We start from the raw sequence: 18,763 nt of genomic DNA, 5'->3' as shown, positions 1-18,763 counted from the left end.
TCTGAGCAGCCCTGGCTGGCAGAGAGCCCTGGGGGTCAGCCTGCCATCCTGAGAGACCAGCAGGGGCATAAGGATGCTTCAGCATGGGGCTAATAGGCAGGCAGCCCTTGCACTGAAGCACCTTCATGCCCCAGCCAGCCAGGTCAGTGTCTACACATGTGCTGCCAAAGAATTTTTTACTCTGCAGGAAGATAGCACTTGTAAATAGTACCTGTACATTATTTTACTCCTGCCTAATAGGGGCACACATGTAGATGCCAATGTTTACTGTGCAGCTAATTGGTCAACTGCACAGTAAAGATCTCATGTAGACACACACAAGGTAGGTAAATTAGCTGCAGCATATCCCCCTTCATGCCACACTGCACCAATGCTAACATAAATTAGCTTCTCAATGGAGCTAAGTAAGGCTAGCCATTTTCATGGGGGGCTGATAAACTACCCTGGGTACAGCACTGCATGAATATGGCTATACTGCTTCCACTTCTAGACAGTGCGGGAGTAGAATAGCCACACACCAAACACCACTGTATTATGTCCTCAAAAGAAGATGGACACGAGCTAGTGTTAAGCCAGGACCATTTTTTCAAATTGGTGAAAAAAAAAAAAAAAAAAAAAAAGCCCACTTTAGGAGGTGTTCAAGGACACAGCCTGAGAGTCCAGATAGGTCTAAAAAAACGACCTGGGATAGTTGTTGCCTCAAAGAGGTAGCCAGAGATATAAATGATGGACAAAATTAACTTAGGGAGGTAAGCAACATGAGCAGAAACAAAGGAACTTCTTAATAAAAACCTGCTGGAGTGATAACACTGTAAATTACCTACTACATTATTTACAGACCCTAAGCACTTAGAAGAAATGAATAAAGATGCCATAAATTTTACACCGAATCTGAAAAAACGTTCATTTATTTAGTCTTCAGTGTGGCATGTTGGAGGTTTTTTATCTTAATTTCCAACTCATTTTTAATAGAATCCTTTCAAAATAAAAGAGTATTTCATATTTCATCAATTGGCAGTGTTAAATTTAAGTACTTATAACTGCAGTGTCTTGAGAACAGTAGCAGTTTACATGAGAAGAGTTTAACATTGTAAGATCATCTACACCCCTGTATGATCATCTTGGCATCTTTCATCGAAGAACTCCTATTTGGACTTGCATTCAAAATGGCTTAAATGTGCGTCATTAAAGGCATACCACAATTTGACATCTTCAAAAGGTTCTGGGGCTGTTTATATTTTGAAGTTACTTACAAAAATGGCATTTATCTTGAGGCAGAGGTAAAGTTATGCTGTGATGAAATATGCATTTAACTAACAGTTTTCTTAAGGAATTTCAGAATAAGCTAAATGTCCAACTGATGTTACAAAAAGTCCTGGTTGGTTGAAAAAATGTTTGTTACTGTTTGGGGGTTTTTTTGCTTTAATCAGCTACATGACAGACAACCATGTTCAAGTTTCAAGTAGGCAATTCTTAAGTCTCCAACTGTTCCTGTCCTTGAAAACACCTCTCAAGCATGAGCCAATGCTAATATCTTAGTTTCAAATTTAAACTCCATTGAGCTGATAAAGGGATACAGGGTAATATTAGATCCTAGAAAACCTTCACAAAGGAAGAATTCGAGTTCGTCTCAAAAAGCCCCTGCATCAATTGAAGGAGACTTCTCAGAAAACCACCTTGTTGTCAATACTACTTAAAGATCTCTCCTGCTGTTCCCAATTTTTGTCTTCTTTTTATAAATTTGTAACGAGATCAAAAGCAGCCTTAAAACAGGACTAATCCAAAACAAAACAAAACAAAAAAAAATCTCATCACGTCACTCAGTTATGATATGTATATGCTCATACAGATGAAATATACACTTCAAAAAGCAGAAATAAATCTCTGGTCCTTCAGCTTAAAAATATTCTGAACTGGCCATAGTAACTTTAGCTAAACACCAAGTTCTATTAGTTGCAAGGAATGAAGGATCTGTCTAAATGGCAACGATACAGCAGAGAAGTGTGCTTGGCTTTTTCCACAGAGGCTGATTTTTAAAAGCACAAAACCCTTTCATCTGAACTGAAGTGGGTTCAACCCCCCCCAGGGGGAGGAGAGGAAAGTCAGCCCTGTAGCACCTGGCCCAGATCATGCTAGAAATCAAAAGGTGAAACACAGCATTAACATGAACAGAATTTGGCCCAGGTCAGCAACCACTTAATTTTTAACTATTTTCCATCAAAATCTGGGTGGGATTGGGGGCAATGAAAGAAAAACCTTCCTTCATTTGGATCTAGTCCTATCCAATGCAATTTTAAAACTGCATGTTAACAAGTGAGACTGAATTACAGCTGTTCCAGCAGAAACAGACAGGGGACCATTGCTTCAGTGCTCCCTTGCAGGCTGCACTCAGTTTGGTAGTAGGTACTGGAGAACTTGGAGAAAGCTAAGGAAAGTAGCTGGTGATGGCAGAAGCCCAAAGGGATCTGTGTGGCCATGCTGCAAAATGAGCACCTCCTCCTTTCTGCACCTTAGAGCAGGGGTTGTCCCCCAGGAATACTTGAGAAGGCCCTAGGAGGTATGCATGGGTGGGCAGAGCCAAAGCACTGCCACGCAGGGGCTGCCCAGCCAGCCAGATACAGGGGAAACTCACATGCAGTGGCTGCCACCGCTCCATGTTAAGCTGCGTGCCACTCCCTTCCCCCTCTGCATCCACCTACCAGGACACTGATCCAAAAAGGTTGAAAACCCCTGCCTTAGAATACAAGTTTGGCTACAAATCACAGTACTGTGCCATGCAAAGGCATCCATGCTAGCTCCAAACAAGCTGCTTCCTGGAAGCAAAAAGAAGCACGTACACATTGTGATCTGCCTGCCTAATTAAACGCTGCTGAGAAGCAGCCAGGGGGATGCATATTTTCATTATTACATGAACTTAAAAAGTACCAGTCAGTGCTATCTGGCGGAAGATCCATTTTCCATGCCTTAACTATCTATTTAAATGTATAAGCAGGCCCATTTTTCTCATGGTAGGATTATATCAGAAGGCTCTCATTATGCTTGACAGGCTGGTGGAGAAAGGTCTACAAAATGGTATAGTTATCACTGGGGAGAAATGTATACAAGTCAATACGCAGGACTGTTCCACTGAGATATCGCTTCACATAGAAATTCCAGATGGAGTACAGAATTTCATCTTCATGCACCAGCATTGAGGGTTCTTTCCAAAAAAACAGAAAAAGAAAAACAAACCTGAAATCAGCATTTTTTTTTTTTTTAAATGGAAAAATCACCAGCAGCTCAGCATCCTCCTTGAGGATCACAGGAACCTGCAGCTGCAAGGGACCTCATGGAGGTCATTTAGTTGAGCAGTTCTCAGTCGTCCCACCCAGCCCCACAGCCTCCATCTTGCAAGTGGTACTGCAAGTTAAGTGGGCAAGGCTCCACACAGTTGCTGCTCAGGTGAGTGGGGCCCTAGGGCTCCCTGCCAATGAACTCCACCCACTGCACCCAGGGCCATGTGGGCAATGCTGGGGTGCCAGGCCAGTCTTCTCCTGCACAGAAAGCAGCACAGGTGGGCCATGCAGTTTGTTTTAAAAAAAAAAAAAAAGAATGCAAGGGGAGGCCGCAAGAAGAAAAAAGTTGAGAAGCCCTGATCAAGTCCATCCTTCTGCTCAAAGCAGGATCTTCTCTGACTAAGCCATTCCAACTAAGTCTCTCGCTAACCTGCTCTTGAAAACTTCCAAGGATAGAGATTACACAACTTATCAAGGAAACCTATTCCAATGCTTGGCCACCCTCATAATCAAAAAGTTTCTTCTGATCTCCAACCTAATTTCCCCTGCTGCAGCTTGAGGCTGTTGTCCCTAGTCCTACACCTATCTATAATCATTCTGCAGGTATTTGAAGGCTGTTATCAAGCCCTCTGCAGTCTTCTCTTCTCCATACTGATACCCCCAGCTCTTTCAACCTTTCCTCACAGGTCTCATCTCTCAGACCTTCAATCATTTTTGTTGTTCTACACTTCGCTCTTTCCAAAGTGTTCACATTTTGTGAAGTACAGGGCCCCAAACTGGGCACAGTGCTGATAATAAAGATATTAAACAATACCAGACAGGAGAGAACCCTGGGAAACCTGCAATACCTCCTCCCAACTAGACATCAAGCCAGTTAAGAGTACCCCATGATTACAATGATTGAACTAGTAGCTTATCCAACTGACAGTACTTCCTTCAAGGGGTGCACCAATAAAGATTTTTTGGGCTGATACCAATGGCTGATTATTAATGAGCCATATCAGCCAAGACCGATCTAATTGGCAATATTCAGCCCACTAGCTTGGAGCGCAACGTCCAGCTGATAAATCTGTTCCAATGGGGAGGGGGGGAGGAAGGGGTATGGAGGGGGCGCAGATTGAGGCCCCTGTGGTGAGGGAGGGAATGGGGCTGGGACAGGGGCATGCACTGCCCAGCTGGGGCAGGGCAGGGGACAGAGCCATGAGTGGCTCGTCCAAGGTGCACGAGGAGAGAGGGGGTGGATCCCACAACTGCATGCACCCCTAGGGAGCCATGGGGGGCATGTACCCCTCAGGATCTGTGTACAGGGCAAGGATGGGCTGCTGCTGCAGGCTCAGGGCAGGCAGCAGCAACACTGGGAGGAGTGGCTGAGTAGGCTACAGACACCACAAAATTTGCTGTAGCTCCCCCGCTCAGTGCCACTGCCACCCAGCATTAGTACAGTCCCAGCCCAAGCCCCCTGCTGGGAAGAGCCTGGCACCAGCCCACCCCACACACAGATCTGGGGGGGGACACATGCCCCTCATTGCTCCTCCGGGGGTGCACACAGTAGCAGGATCTACCCCCTCCCCCCCCCCCCCCCCCCCCCATGAGCTGCTCATGGCTCTAACCCACACCCCGCCCCAGCTGGGTAGTGCATGCCCCTGCCCCAACCCACTCCCTCCACTGCAGGGGCCTCAATGTGCCACCCCACCCCCCCAAACTTACCAGCCGGACGCTGCTCTCCAAGCTGCCAGGCTGGCCACGTGCATGCATGTGGCATTTATCAGTGATATTAATCAACCATACCAGCCAGTAAAAGCCAATTGCTGATAATGCCAATTTTCCTTTTATTGGTGCCAATATGATATGGACCAATGTATCGGTGCAGCTCTACTTCCTTCTAGTCTGTATTTCCTTTGTCTCTCATGGCATTCTTATTAAACTCTGTTAAAAGCCTTGTTGAAGTCAAGGTATAATCACATCCACTTCTCTTTCCCCATCCATATAGCCTATCATCTTATCATAGAAGGAAAACAGGTTGGTCAGGTGAATCCATGCTGGCTCTTCCTAACCATCTTGTTCTCCTCTAGGTGTTTCACAATAGATTTGCAGAGGACCTGCTCCATGATCTTTCTGGACATCAATGTCAAGCTGACTGGTCTGTTGTTCACTGGATCCCCCTTTATCCCCCTCTTAAAGATGTGCACTACATTTACCCTTCTTCAATCATTTGGGACTTCATCCAACATCCATGAGTTCTCATAAGGAGAGCTAGTAGCTCTGAACTTACCTCAGCCAAATCCTTCAGTACCCTTGGGTGCATCCCATCTGGCCCTGCCAATTTAAAATCATCTAGCTTCTCCAAGTAATCCCTAACCTGTTCTGCCATTATTCTAGGCTATTTGTCCCCTTCTCCATCTCCTCTGCCAATTATACTCATCTGGTAGCTGCCCTTTTTTGTGAACCCTTTTTTATATCAGTTATTAAATACTTCAACTTTCTCTGCATTATCTGTAGTTAGATCACCTTCCACATTTCATAACAATTTACAGTTTCTCTCATCTTCCCCTTACTTTTGACATGCCAACAGAAACCCTTTTATTGCCTTATGTCCCTTGCCAACTACATCTCAAGTTGTGGCTTGGCCTTCCCAGTTTTCTCCCTGCCTGCCTCTGAAAGACTCCAGCCCAGTGCCATGGCCAAGTTTCCACTTTTTAATAGAAGGATCTCTTGAGTTTCAACTACTTCAAGAAACTGCTACCCAGCTGGACTTGCCTCCTGTTGTACTTCCCATTCCTTCACCTTATCAGGATAGTTTGCTCCTGCACCCTTAATATGGCTTCCTCAGGGTACAGCCAGCTCTCCTAAAATGCTTCCTTCTCTCCCCCAGACTTGCCTCCCATCAGGTCCCTGCATTTGTTAAAGTCTACTTTTCTGAAGTCTAGTGTCCTTATTCTGTTGCTCTCCCTCCTCCCTCCCCTTAGGAACTTGAAGTCTTATCATTTGGTGGTCACTGTAACCCAAGTTACCTTCTTCCTTCACATTTTCAACCAGTTCCTTCAGAAGACCTTCTCCCATCACTGGCCTCTTCACCAACTTAAATCAAAAAATTATCCCCAACATATGTCAGGAATTTGCTGGACTGCTTGCATACTGCTATGTTTCTCAGCCAGTGGATGGCCTGATAATTGAAGTCCCCATGTGAATCAAGTCCTGAAATTCGGAAGCTTCTATCAGCGGCATTGGTTGTAGCCGTGTAGGTCTTTAAAGGACATAGGCAAACAAGGTTCTTCAGGTAGATGGGATCTCTTATTAGACCAATTAACAGTTGGAAAAAAAGAAGTTCTTTGCAAGCTTTCAGGCACAAACACCGTTCACCAAGCATAGGGAGACTCTGCTGGTGTTGTGCTCTCAAAGATGGAAAAGAAGCTAATATACAACCAGCATGTCTGTGAAAATGCAAATGAGTGGAAGTTAGGAAAACAATGGGTGTGGGGTGGGGGAAAAAAAAAAAAAAAAAAAAGTGTGTGAAGAAATGCAAGTGGTCAACTGGAGGCAGGGGGGTACCAGATGTCAGGCAGGCTGTAATGTGTTATAAAACCATTGAAACTTCTGTCAGTTGTTGAAAGACAGCCTCATCCACCTCCTCCCCTCCTAGTTTGGAGGCCTGTAGCACATGCCCACCATGACATACCACTGCTGCTCTCTCCTCTGACCTTTATTCAGAGGCTTTCAACTGGACAACCTTCCCCTTCATACTGAACCTCCAAAACACATGTACATCACCTTTATATACAAATGCAACACCTCCCCTTTTTTACCCCCTGCTGCTTACCCTTCCTGAACAAGCTATACCCATCTATAACAGTATTCCAGTCACAGGAACTGTCCCACATTTCCCCAATCCCAATTACAACATAATTCTATGATTGTACTAGGAACTCCACTTCTTCCTGTATATTCCCCATCAAAATGTGTATACGCAAACATGAAAAGCATCTAGCCGACTGTCCCATCCTCCCCCTGAGAATATTATTAAGGTTTGTACTATGTAATTAATCCTGCGTAATGAATGCAGTTACCATCAACAAGAGAACTGGACAAAAAGGGAAAGCAGCAACTTAGGGCCAGATCTATGACAAACTTCTGCACCTACAACCCGATTCCTAAAACTGGACTCCAGGCTCTTAAAATCTATCAAAGAAGCCTCCCTGCTTTACTCTGGAGGTACCTCCCCGTCTGACCAAAGTAGTCCTAAGGCACCTGCAATTTTGCTTCTGGGGAAGCCCACAACTGTCCCAGTCTGACCATCCTGGTACCCAATTCATACTAAGATCCATGGAATCCAGAAATCAGGCGGAGTACTGCTAAAGGACCCAAATCAGAGAGAAGTGCTCCGAGTGCACCTAGCAAATCAACAACAGAAAAGCTTAGCCCAACACCGGGCACATCTATACATGCAATAAGTGTGCATAAATTTAATGCACAGTAAGTTCATGCACAGTAACCTACTTCCAGGTGAATATCTACATATTCTGTTCACCAGGGCCCCCCTTGGGGTCACCAGGAACAATGGCCACAAGCTGAGGGAGGATAGGTTTAGGTTAGATATTAGGAAGAACTACTTCACAGTAAGGGTGACCAGAGCCTGGAATAGGCTTCCCAGAGAGGTGGTGCTCTCACTTTCCCTGGAGATCTTCAAGAGGAGACCGGATAGGCACCTGGCTGGGGTCTTATGACCCCTGCCATCCCCCAGTGCTCCTTCCTGCCCATGGTGGGGGGGGTTGGACTAGATGATCTGTCTAGGTCCCTTCCGACTCATTGATTCTACGATTCTATGTATGCACCTGGGTCAGGAGCAAATTGAGCCAAACGGAAGCAATTTAGTCCAGGGCTGCTTCTGCTCTGCCTCCCTGCAGTAGCCAGGGGGAGTTAGGGCTCCAGGTGCAGCTGCCCGGGTGCCAGGCTCCTGCTGGCAGAGGGCTCTGGGGGCAGCCCCAGGCTCCAAGGGGCAGAGGAGGAGCTGTCCCCAGCTCCAGCAACAGCACCGGTGGTGCAGAGCTCAGCACTAAGCCTCAATCCCAAGAAGGTGGAAGCCAAACTGTCCCTGGCTCTGGAGGCAGCTTCAGGTGGCAAAGAAGCCCCAAGCTCCATGCTGCCCAGAGCTGCCCCTGGAGCTGGGGACAGTTCACCCCCTGCCCCCCAGAGTGTAGGACTAAGCCCTGACCTCCACACAGCCCAGAGCAAGGAACAGCTTATCTCCCATCTTCGGAGCTTGGGACCAAGCCAAGCAGCAGTTGTGCCCCCCTGCTGCCTGGGCTGACCAGGAACAGTTTGCTCCTGGGTCAGCATCTACACATCTTCTGCCATGCAGCAAAACAACTCTGCAGCAGGATAGTACTTGTATTTTACAAGACCACCCTGCTGTGGAGTGAATTGTGTGTGCCCTAATAGTTGTGCATGTGTAGACAATGACCCTTTACTGCACAGCAAGTTAGTCTGCTGCACAGTAAAGCATCTCGTGTAAGTGTGCCCACTCAGAGATAACATGCAGATTCATTCAAAGCTACAGCCACTGGTGACATCTGCCTGTTCAATAACAGCCTAATGGTTAGAGCATGAGCCAAGGAAGTGGGAGGCCAGGATCCATCCATCCTCTTCCCAACCCTGCCCCAGCCCTTTCAACCAAGTAACCCAATAACTAGGCTGCAGAGCCCTGCTCTCTCCAGCTTTTCCCCCCCCTTCTGGTTCCACGAATCCCATATTCATAGCTGCATGTCTTCAGTGGGAGGGACATACTGCCTCCACATGCCCCAGCCTACAGCCTGGTGGCTCAAGAACTCCCCTGAGGACAAGATGTGGCTTTGAATCCTTTTGGACTGAGGAGGTCTTAAATCCCAGGCCTCCCACTTTCTAGGCCAGTGCTCTAACCACTCATCTACCATATGATGCCTAGACAAAATGGAGGATCAGATTTAAAAAAACTGCATGAAGTTCAATAAGTAAAAGTTCAAAGCCCTGCACTTAGGCTACAACAATCACATTCACTAGTACAGACTGGGGACTGACTGGCTAAGCAGCTGCTCCGCAGCAGCAGGACCTGGGGGACTATAGTGGACAATAAGATGAATAGGAGCCAGCAGTGTGACCTTGCTGACAAGAAGGCCAATGGCATACTTGGCTGCATTAATAGGAGCACTGCCAGCAGATCAAGGGAAGTGATTATTTCCCTCTATTCAGCACTGGTGAGGCCACATCTGGAGTACTGTGTCCAGTTTGGGATTCCCCACTACAGAAAGGATGTGGACAAATCGGAGACAGTCCAGCAGAGGGCAACAAAAATGGTTAGGGGGCTAAGGTATGTGACTTATGGAGAGAGGCTGAGGGAACTGGGCTTATTTAGACTGGAGAAGAAAAGACTTAGAGGAGATTTAAGAACATCTTTCAAATACCTGAAGGTCCCTTCCAACCCTGTTTTTCTATGGTTCTGTATAAAGGCAGGTACCACAATCTTTTTTTCCTCCAATCATACTCCAAAGAGCAAGCTCTGCTCAGTCCTGCCAAATAATACACTATTGAAGACAAGTGCCTAGAAGGTCTCCAGAATCCACGTAGATCTTGAGTAGAAGGAGACGCATCCTAGATCAGACAGTGTAGACCAAGCCTAACTCCTCTCATACACTGGCTTAGCTCAGGGATCAAGTGCCTAAACATTAAGTATCCTGGCACTTAAATTTAGAGGCACTTAATTCTATTTTGGATCTGTCCTTTATACTACAAGATACCTCCCAAACTGCGTGTGAGGATGGCTGGAAGCATCTATCAAGGTAGAATGAAAGTTTGCTATGCAGCAAGAGGCTTCCTGAAAATGCAATGAACAGATTGAATTTTATTAGTAGATGTTAAGAGTTATGAATCCAAAAAGATGACAAAAGCCAGTAGGGAAATACAGAACGCCCAAGCAAGGGACTAGCATAAGAGGAATGGGGGTGAGGAGGGGGATACAACTAGGTTACAGAAAATATAGTGTTCGCCCACTGCTGTGAGGACATGAAAACATGGTACTGTATAAGCTACCACTACATAACCCACCTTGGCCAAATAACTACCAGTTTTCCATTTAAACTAGAGAGATACTACTGCCATGTTTATTACCCTTGAGCACGTAGTGTGCTGTATTTTCAGTTAAATCACTCTACATCCAGAGCGGCTAACCTCCCGTCAAAGGAACTGTTCAGAATCTATGCTGGTATAACAATTCAGAAGTCTGAGCTATTATCTCTAGACCTTCCTTTCAGTAGGTTGAGGTTTCCTTTACTGGCAGCCTAAAGAGGTAAGGCAGCTGCTGTTATCCACAATGGCACTGCCACAAAATGGAGCAAAAGCACAATGGATTCAACAGTGCTCAGCCATTTTCTGAACAGCACAAATCACTGACTGTGCAGTACTGAAAATGAGGGCATGCACCGATGCACAATGTTAGACACAGAAGGGTTTAAGGTCTAAATACAGGAAAGCTTACGCACAGATACAGGCCAGCATTCAAAAACAAGCTAGATATTACTGAACTATGAGAAGTAATGTTACCTTGTTGATTTTTTTTTTTTTAAGACAGCAACACCAGTTTCTGCTCATCAGCAGTCATGTCATCTGGCAGCCAGATTGGCTTGGATAACACAGGGCATTATTTGGAGGTGGCCTTCAGCAGAAACCAAGCTAGAAGGTTCAAATTTAAGAACTTTTGAAAAAATTCCCTAGCAGTGATCAGCAGTGTGCAGCAGCATTAAAGCCATGATTCACAAAAAGTAAGCCTCCTTTAGTTTTGTCTACTCTCAGGGCTTTGCATCTGAGACAGTCAAAATGCCTCTTAAATGCAATACAGAAAGGAAAACAATATATAAATTGGGCTCATTTTTTTCTTATATGAAGAAATACAGTTTAAAGGAAGATGGAGGGGAAGGGAGATTCTTACTACTTCTAAGAAACAGAACTCTAGAAACTCAGGTCTCAGACCTGTTAAACAACTCCAAGAATTTCTTGAAAGCTGACTGGTAGGCCTGTGACCTTGCAGGCACTATGGACAATTATCCTGATATATAAAAACATAACCACCTCCCCATCGCAGTCCGTTTTAAAGTATATCCTCTTCTGGGTTGTTTGTGTGTTAATACTCCTTTGAAGCACAAACTGCACCACCTCTTATATTAGATGCGTCAACGGCTCAATACCACCACTTGCCATAAACTCAGCTAGTCCCCTCCTTTTCACAAAATGGCCTTTAAAGAAAAAAGAAATGGAAGAACAAGTTAGATAGATTTTTCACATTCTAAAGCTCCTGGTTTATTAAAAGCCTTTCCATGAATAACTGATACACCTTGGGAATAACACATTCAGAAGAATGTGCGTCATCATCACTGCACACACTCCCACGGTGGGGTTTATTGTGTACTTGCTTCAACACCATTTTTTATTTGCAAGTGCTGATATCTGAGCACAGCAACATCAATAAGCCAACCCCGGTGACATGCAGCACAAAGACAAGCGGTGCATGGAACTTCCAATCGGATCACATTTTGTTTCATTTTGATCTACTATGAGTTTGCTCAACTAGGAGTTCTGCTTGTATGTTATGAGTTTTTTTTTTGTTGTTACCTGTTGTATATTTGTTAAAATTCAACCTCCACACCCACTTCTTAAAAAGCAGAGGTAGCAGGCCCCTTATTCTTCTCTGGCTATGGGATCTTAGAGCAGTGGTTCTCAACCTTTTAGACTCAAGGCACCCCTCGGAAAATATGAGCTCTTATTTTTCACTTGTTTTTTTGACTACAGAAAAATAATAAATCAATTCTTCCGTTGCAAAGAACTCAGAGAGACCACAACAGGTCAAAATGTTTTTTACATTATTAATTCCTATTTTAAATCTCTGGGTTTCTCTCATGAATTATGTTTGCACACCTAGCAGTGCTAATTAACATCACGTAGCATCCCACAGTACCCTTGAAAGGCTCTCAAGGCACCCCAAAGTGCTCTGGCACCCTGGTTGAGAATTGCTGGCTTACAGGTTCATGCTGCTAAAAGGACTCTTCTACCCCTTGGGCTCTCTGCTCTGGTCGTTCCACAAGGATCTACTCCATCACCCCTATTATTCCAGCAGCACAGGAGACCCTTGAGACAGTCACCTGTGGAACAAGGGGATCGACTATTTTCAAACGGCTGAGGACATGCATCTTTCTGACCATCTCACCCAAACCAAAAGTTGTGGCTGAGAATCTTTTCCTAGTGCCAAGAATTTGAGAATATTGACAACAAGCCAGAAGAAACAAGAGCTGGCAGAGTACATCTGAAGGGTCTGTCCACTGTTTATAACTGCTCGCAATTTAATGGGATCTGGCTCCAATCAGGATTATGCGCTTCCACTTGGGTGTGGTCAATAGGCTGCAACTGTCATCTCATGGACTGTGCTGCTATGATTCATGGCCTTGTCACCTGTAGGTTGGATCTCTGCATATGCTCAACCCCTTAAATCCATTTGGAAAATGAAGCTAGTGCAAATCACCTGATAAGCCAAGTAGCTTGTTGTAAACACATTACGTGCATGTACTTTGGGATTTGCACTAGCTGCTTACTGGCTTCCAGTTGGAGCTCAGGGTGTTGTTTTTAAGTGAGAATACAAGATGCTGCTGCTCTCCCAGCACCATAATGCCACAGTTGCAATCAAGCAGTGACTCTTGAGCTGGCTGCCCATCAGTATACAAGAAGAGTTAAGCATTCTCTGCTGGAATTAGTCTCTCTCTCCCCTGCATGAATCTGCAATAGCTTGCTGACCTTCTGGGCCTAAGGCAAAGCCCATCTGTTCAAACAGGCATATGAGGAATGTACTTCAAATCAGTACCTCTGCTGACCACCAATAATTACGGTGGTGGGGAGGGGAGACGATACACTTCCTCCAGTTCGATCCTTTGTAATGACTTTGGCCCCATGCTTTTAAAACAGATGTCAAAAGATGCCCAGAGCCCGTGATGATTTTTCTTTTCTATTATTTTAAAATTAAAAACAGAATCTCAGTTTTCAAATACAGCAGGCTAATTTCCCCAAAATACATCTAAGGCAAAAGGCTGACTATTTTTATTTAGTTATTTTTATTAAGTCTATATGGTGCAAATCTACCCTGCCCACTGCCTGACTTCAGACCCAACACAGCTAACTCCTCCTCTCTATTTTTTTTTTTTTTAAAACAGAGAAAGGTACTTATGCATGTTAGTCTGAAGTCAAGGAGAAGGCAAGGCAGAGTGGCACTTTTAAAAACTAACTTGTTTAGTTAGTTAAACTAAAGGCTACAGCCTAAGAAAGCTTAGGCCTTTCTGAATAGAGTTAATCTTTACAGTGCCACTCTGCCCTGCTTTCTATCCATCTTCAGAAAAAAAGCCTTCAAGTCAATTATTCAAAATAAAATTTCATGATGGAAAAGTTTTGCTTTCCTGCTGCATCAGTCATTACTCAAGGCTGCAGGAGCAAAGTCCCACACAGATACACTGAACCCCAGATTTAGGAGGCATTTTGCTCTCAACCAAATAAGTTTAAGCTTTCCACCAAAATTGTCTGCATCAATGGGGTTCAAAGATCAGCCACTGAAGAGCAAATTATAGAAAGAAAAAGGTTTAAGGATCTGTAAGATAAGGAGCCATTCTTCTAAATATGGTCAACAGAACTGCCCCCATAGCATTGGTACAAAGCATCAAAAAAAACAAAAACAAAAAAAAAAATCTGGGAAGTAAGCTGGAGAAGTAGTTGATGAACGACAGCCATCCCAAATGAAAACTCCATTCTGCTAAATTATACTAATCCCTCTTTGTACTCTTGTACTATATGCTTACAGTCACAGATGGCAACTGCTGCTAGATTCAATTTCAGTGACAGCAATCCTTGGGTTTTTACCTCTAAGTCACCCTGCGCAATTTTGCTCTTTAGAAATCTTAAAACACATGAGTTTTAAGACTTCACAGGGGCCAGGATTTCAAGTTACTTTATTAAATATTTACTAAGAGAGACTGATTAAATGAGTCAACTTCAAAGGTTTTTTAGTGGACCACGACAAGGAGCAGGCAAAAGAAATGGAAAAGGGCCAGCGGACAAAAGGTGCTTAAACATTTCAAAAATAATCCAAGTTCTCCTTCTTAATAAATGGAACATTTGTGGCCCACAGGCTTCAGACTGTCAACTTTAAACCTAGGTTATGATCCGTCAATGCGATGCACAGATACAGAACCTTGAACCCAGAAGAACATGACTGAAGGAACTGACCCCTTGTCAATAAGAAAAGAAAAATTCCCCAATCCATAATTCGTACATTAGAAAAAATAAGAGATCTTTATATTGCGTCTCTTCCTGACACTATAAGCCTTTTTCAGAACAGAAAGCAGAATAAACAAGTGGTGCGATTCTGACTGGCTGTTACAAGCGCACAGGATTTCCAGCTGACCTAACCCCACACCCAATGAACTGTAAAACTCCCATTGACTTCACTGCGCTCTAAAAAAGGCTTTTAATTTTTAATAAAACTCTCTCTTCCACAGCCTATAAAAAGTGAAGTGTAATAAAATCTTGGGCCGGGAGGCTAAAAGGAAAAAGGAGGGATAGAAGAGATGGGAGATTATCATAGACCAGTGATTCTCAACCAGGGTGTAGTGGGTGACTTGAGATGTTTTCAAGGGTGTTGCAGAGTGCATTAGCACTGTTATCTTGTATATCATGTAAAGCAAGATATTTCAGAAAGGAATCCATAATGTTGAAACAGAGACCACAATGGGTCAGAATGAGGTTTCTGCAACAAAAGAATTGTTCTATTATTTTTCTGTAGTCAAAAGTGAGTGTATACTTAGGCCATTGTCAAAAAAAATGACCGAACACTAACACTGGCATTTCCTGAGGTGTGCCCTGGGTCTAAAAAAGGTTGAGAACCACTACCATGTGCACAGAAAAAAGGAGCTGGTTAGTTCCTTCTTCTAAAAAGAAACCCAAACTACTAAGATAATTGCAGGTGCACACATGATATAGAGTTATTTTAAAATAAGTCCAAGTCCTTAGCTTGATTAGGGAGAGGCATATACATACCATGCAGAACATCAAGCCACAAGTACTGTTCCTCACATGACACATGCACTTGTATAGATTTACTTAAATATATCTGTTAAATGGAGGTACAAACCCTGTGTGGACACATTTCATTTTAAGAGCCATTTATTTCCATTTGGCTTAAACCTGCTTTTAACTGAATTAAAATAAACCAAAGCTGAACTGCACCAGTTAAAAATATATACCAATTTAGAAAGCACATTTAGAGTAAGACTGGTGCCCCTTACAATATAAGCCAGTCCTTATAAAAAGGCAACTCAAATGGCTGGAATCTAATGTACATGTTAAACACAGGATTCTGCATTTGACTAATACAGCCTACCCAACTGTTAGAGCAAATTAGGGCCTGTCTTGGTCTCTCTCTGCTTTCTTATACCATGATCTCAGGCTAAATCCATTCAGCGTTGAAGTCTAGAAATAATCAGATCTAATATAAGGGCCTAACATTTTCATAAGGATATAATGAAGCTCCTTTGTTCTCACCTACCTAGTAGACCTTCCCCACTGTGCTCAACAGCCAACATTTTTCCGCTATGAAAGAGAGAAACTAACTCTCATTTCCTTGTTTCCTAAACAGCAGACTCATCTCACACAAATTCAATAGCAGTCAAAAAGCCTCCCTGGCAACAGTAACAGCTATGGCACCTCATTCCCTTAGCTTTGGAGGGAAGGCTGCCAAAGTTACACACTTGAACCAACAGCCTAATGGGATTAGAAACAGGATAGGTAATTAACTGATCCCCTGATCAATGTTGTTTACAAGGTTTGCCAGCCCTTCCTCTCAAAATGACACTTTCGGCATCAGATTACATCTCGCCAGGAAAGAGAGATGATCAAACCAACACACACGGAAATACAAGATACCAGCTAAAAGGCAGAGTTATTAGCCAGTCCCTAAAGATGCACTAGCTGCTATGTGGCAGATTATGTATTACAAGGAGCAGAGGAAGAAGACAGCTCTGACCACACAGAAGCAGCAGCAGCAGCCGCTACTGCCAGCCCCGTCAAAGAATTAGCAAATCTCAGCCTGCTCATCCTAGAGAGGTGTAAATTATAGGCTAAACAATAAATACATGCTTCTGCCCCCAACCTGCTCCTCCAGCCTAAATGGCTACATGGCTTCTTACATAAAGACATCTGTGGAGCAACAATTCAACAAAACAAAACAAAAGGAAGGGATGGGTAAATGCAGGATGTTTTCCCAGAACCACTGATCAGCCTCCAAAGCCTTGAGCACTGCAGAGCACTTGGTGGTCTTGTAGATTCAAAGCCAGGGAATGATCATTGCAACAATACAGTCATTGTTTATGAGTGCAGTCACATCTCCCTCCTTCACAGGGGCAACCAAAGAAAAAAACAACATATGCAGCCTAGGAATCGGAGGCTCTCTCATTTGCCACAGCCCAGCGGCTGGTGCACCAAGCCTGCTGCCTAGCCTACTGCCCACACCTCTCACTGGTACCTCCTCCATCTGTTGCCTCCCGTGTATGCCTGCAAGTTTGCCAGGGCAGAAGCGTCTCTTCTAGGCTGGATTCATACGGAGCCTGGTGCAGGAGGGCCCTGGCCCATTACGGTGGGCTGCAAGGTCAGGAGCAGTAAGGCACTGCTCCCAGCAGCGGCAGGGCAGAGGGAAGGTTGCTCAGTCCAGCTGGCCTGGCAGGGAGCAGCACTGGCGTGGAAGGGGCACCCCCTATACGAGAGGAAGCCTCGCACCCTGCATCCACGTAGTTGCAGAGGAACACGAAGCATGCGTGAGTGTGCACACGCGTGTGTGCTCCCATGCCAAGTGATCCTGGTTTCTCACGATTCCCCTACCCGTGCTAATGCCCTAGGAGCTTACCACCACATACACACACGCATGCAGATGCACACACGTGTGCCAGGGCTGGGGGGGAGGGAAGAGCCCTATGCACTACCAGCGCCTCCCATCACACTGCGACCACCAGGCTCAAGGGACGGACACACGCCCCGGGCACTCACCCGAAGAGCCCCCGCAGGAAGGAGTGCGAGGACTTGACGCGCTTCTCGGCCTCGGCCATGAGCTGCACGGCCTCGCGCTCCTTCCCGCTGCCGTCCATCGCGGCCGCGGCTCCCTGCGCTCCGGCCGCCCCCGCGCCGCCGCCGCCGCCGCCGGGGGGCGGGGCCGGGCGCTGCTGGAAGATGCAGTCCCGCCCCGCCCCTCTGTGCGCGCGCATCCAGGTGTGCGTTGTGGGTATACGCAGGCACACGTGCGCGCGTGGGAATGCTTGAACGTCTCCGTTTGTGTGCGCGCGCACGTGTGGATATGTGCAATTATGCACACAAGACACACGGGTAGGCAAGGTTATTTGGGTGAACCTGATGTTTTATTAAAACAAATTAAATAGTTGCGGGGAGGGGAGAAATGTTCTTAGGAACCTTTCCGGTTGAAAAACCCCTTCGTGAGGCTGAGGAAGCCTCTGAGAAGGGTTTTGAAACCCGAAAGCTTGCTTAGAACCTTCCCCCCCCCCCCCCCAACTATTTAAGTTGGTTCAATAAAAGAAATCCGGTTCACCCAAAGAACCTCGTCTGCCTGGGTCCTTAGACCAGCACGGCTGCAACCTACACCCCCTATGACACACACAGCTCGTATAGATACCTATCTATATATCAGCTGGATACTTCAGACAGACAGACACATGTGTGTGTGTGTGTGTTCATGTGTAGGGTGTGTTACATATTCATCCAAGCATGTATGCATCCATGTGTGCAGATATGTGCCCACACATGCATATGTGCACCCATGTGTGCACACTTGTATGTTGTGCACGGACCCACATGTGCAGGTGTGTAGATGCACATGCGTGTATATGCCTCTGTGTGTGTGTGTGTGTGTGTGTGTGTGTGTGTGTGTGTGTGTGTGTATATATAGATATATTTGCACACATGTATGTGTGCGCATAATACAAGTACACATGCTTGCATGCAGGTATACGTCTAGGCATATAATATATGTATATACATATACAGGCACACAATATACATGTGTGTGTGTAGACTCCCACCACCACCAGCTGGATGCAGAAACACCAGATGTGCAAAGCAGGCAGGGCAAGATGTCACCACATATGGCTGTGCCAGACTGACACACAGCATTAAGTGTTTGGGGGGGGGGGCAGTACAGGACAGCATAGAAGTTGCAGGTGTCCCTGAATCCGAGTGTTAGCAGCAGCATAGGACAGATGCAGGTCCTGTGAGAAATGCAACAGCCTGCAAGTGTAAGCTGGTGTCAACACGGAGACAATCTGAATGCGATGGTGTGAGCAGCACAACTGAAGCAGGAGTGTGACCCCCGGGCGAGCACAGCATTACTCTCAAACACTGATACCATCACTTGCTAGTCACTGCATGAGACT

The 18,763-nt window shown here is 45.3% G+C and overlaps 1 protein-coding gene across 1 annotated transcript in view; it reads right to left on the bottom strand.

Moving 5' to 3' along the window:
* Window positions 1–17,529, bottom strand: part of NAPB (NSF attachment protein beta) — a 49,659-nt gene extending 32,130 nt beyond the window's left edge. The window contains exon 1 of the mRNA XM_090051816.1: window positions 17,370–17,529. Within this exon, the coding sequence (XP_089907942.1) occupies window positions 17,370–17,467 (98 nt within the window). The 5' untranslated portion in view covers window positions 17,468–17,529. The remainder of the gene's footprint in view (window positions 1–17,369) is intronic.
* Between the last annotated feature and the right edge of the window lie 1,234 nt (window positions 17,530–18,763).

The sequence above is a fragment of the Crocodylus siamensis genome, chromosome 1 (assembly GCF_052110815.1).
Source record: "Crocodylus siamensis isolate JL-2025a chromosome 1, ASM5211081v1, whole genome shotgun sequence".
NCBI lineage: Eukaryota > Metazoa > Chordata > Crocodylia > Crocodylidae > Crocodylus > Crocodylus siamensis.
Note: the sequence above shows the minus strand (reverse complement) of the source record. Positions and strands in the feature narration are given on the sequence as shown.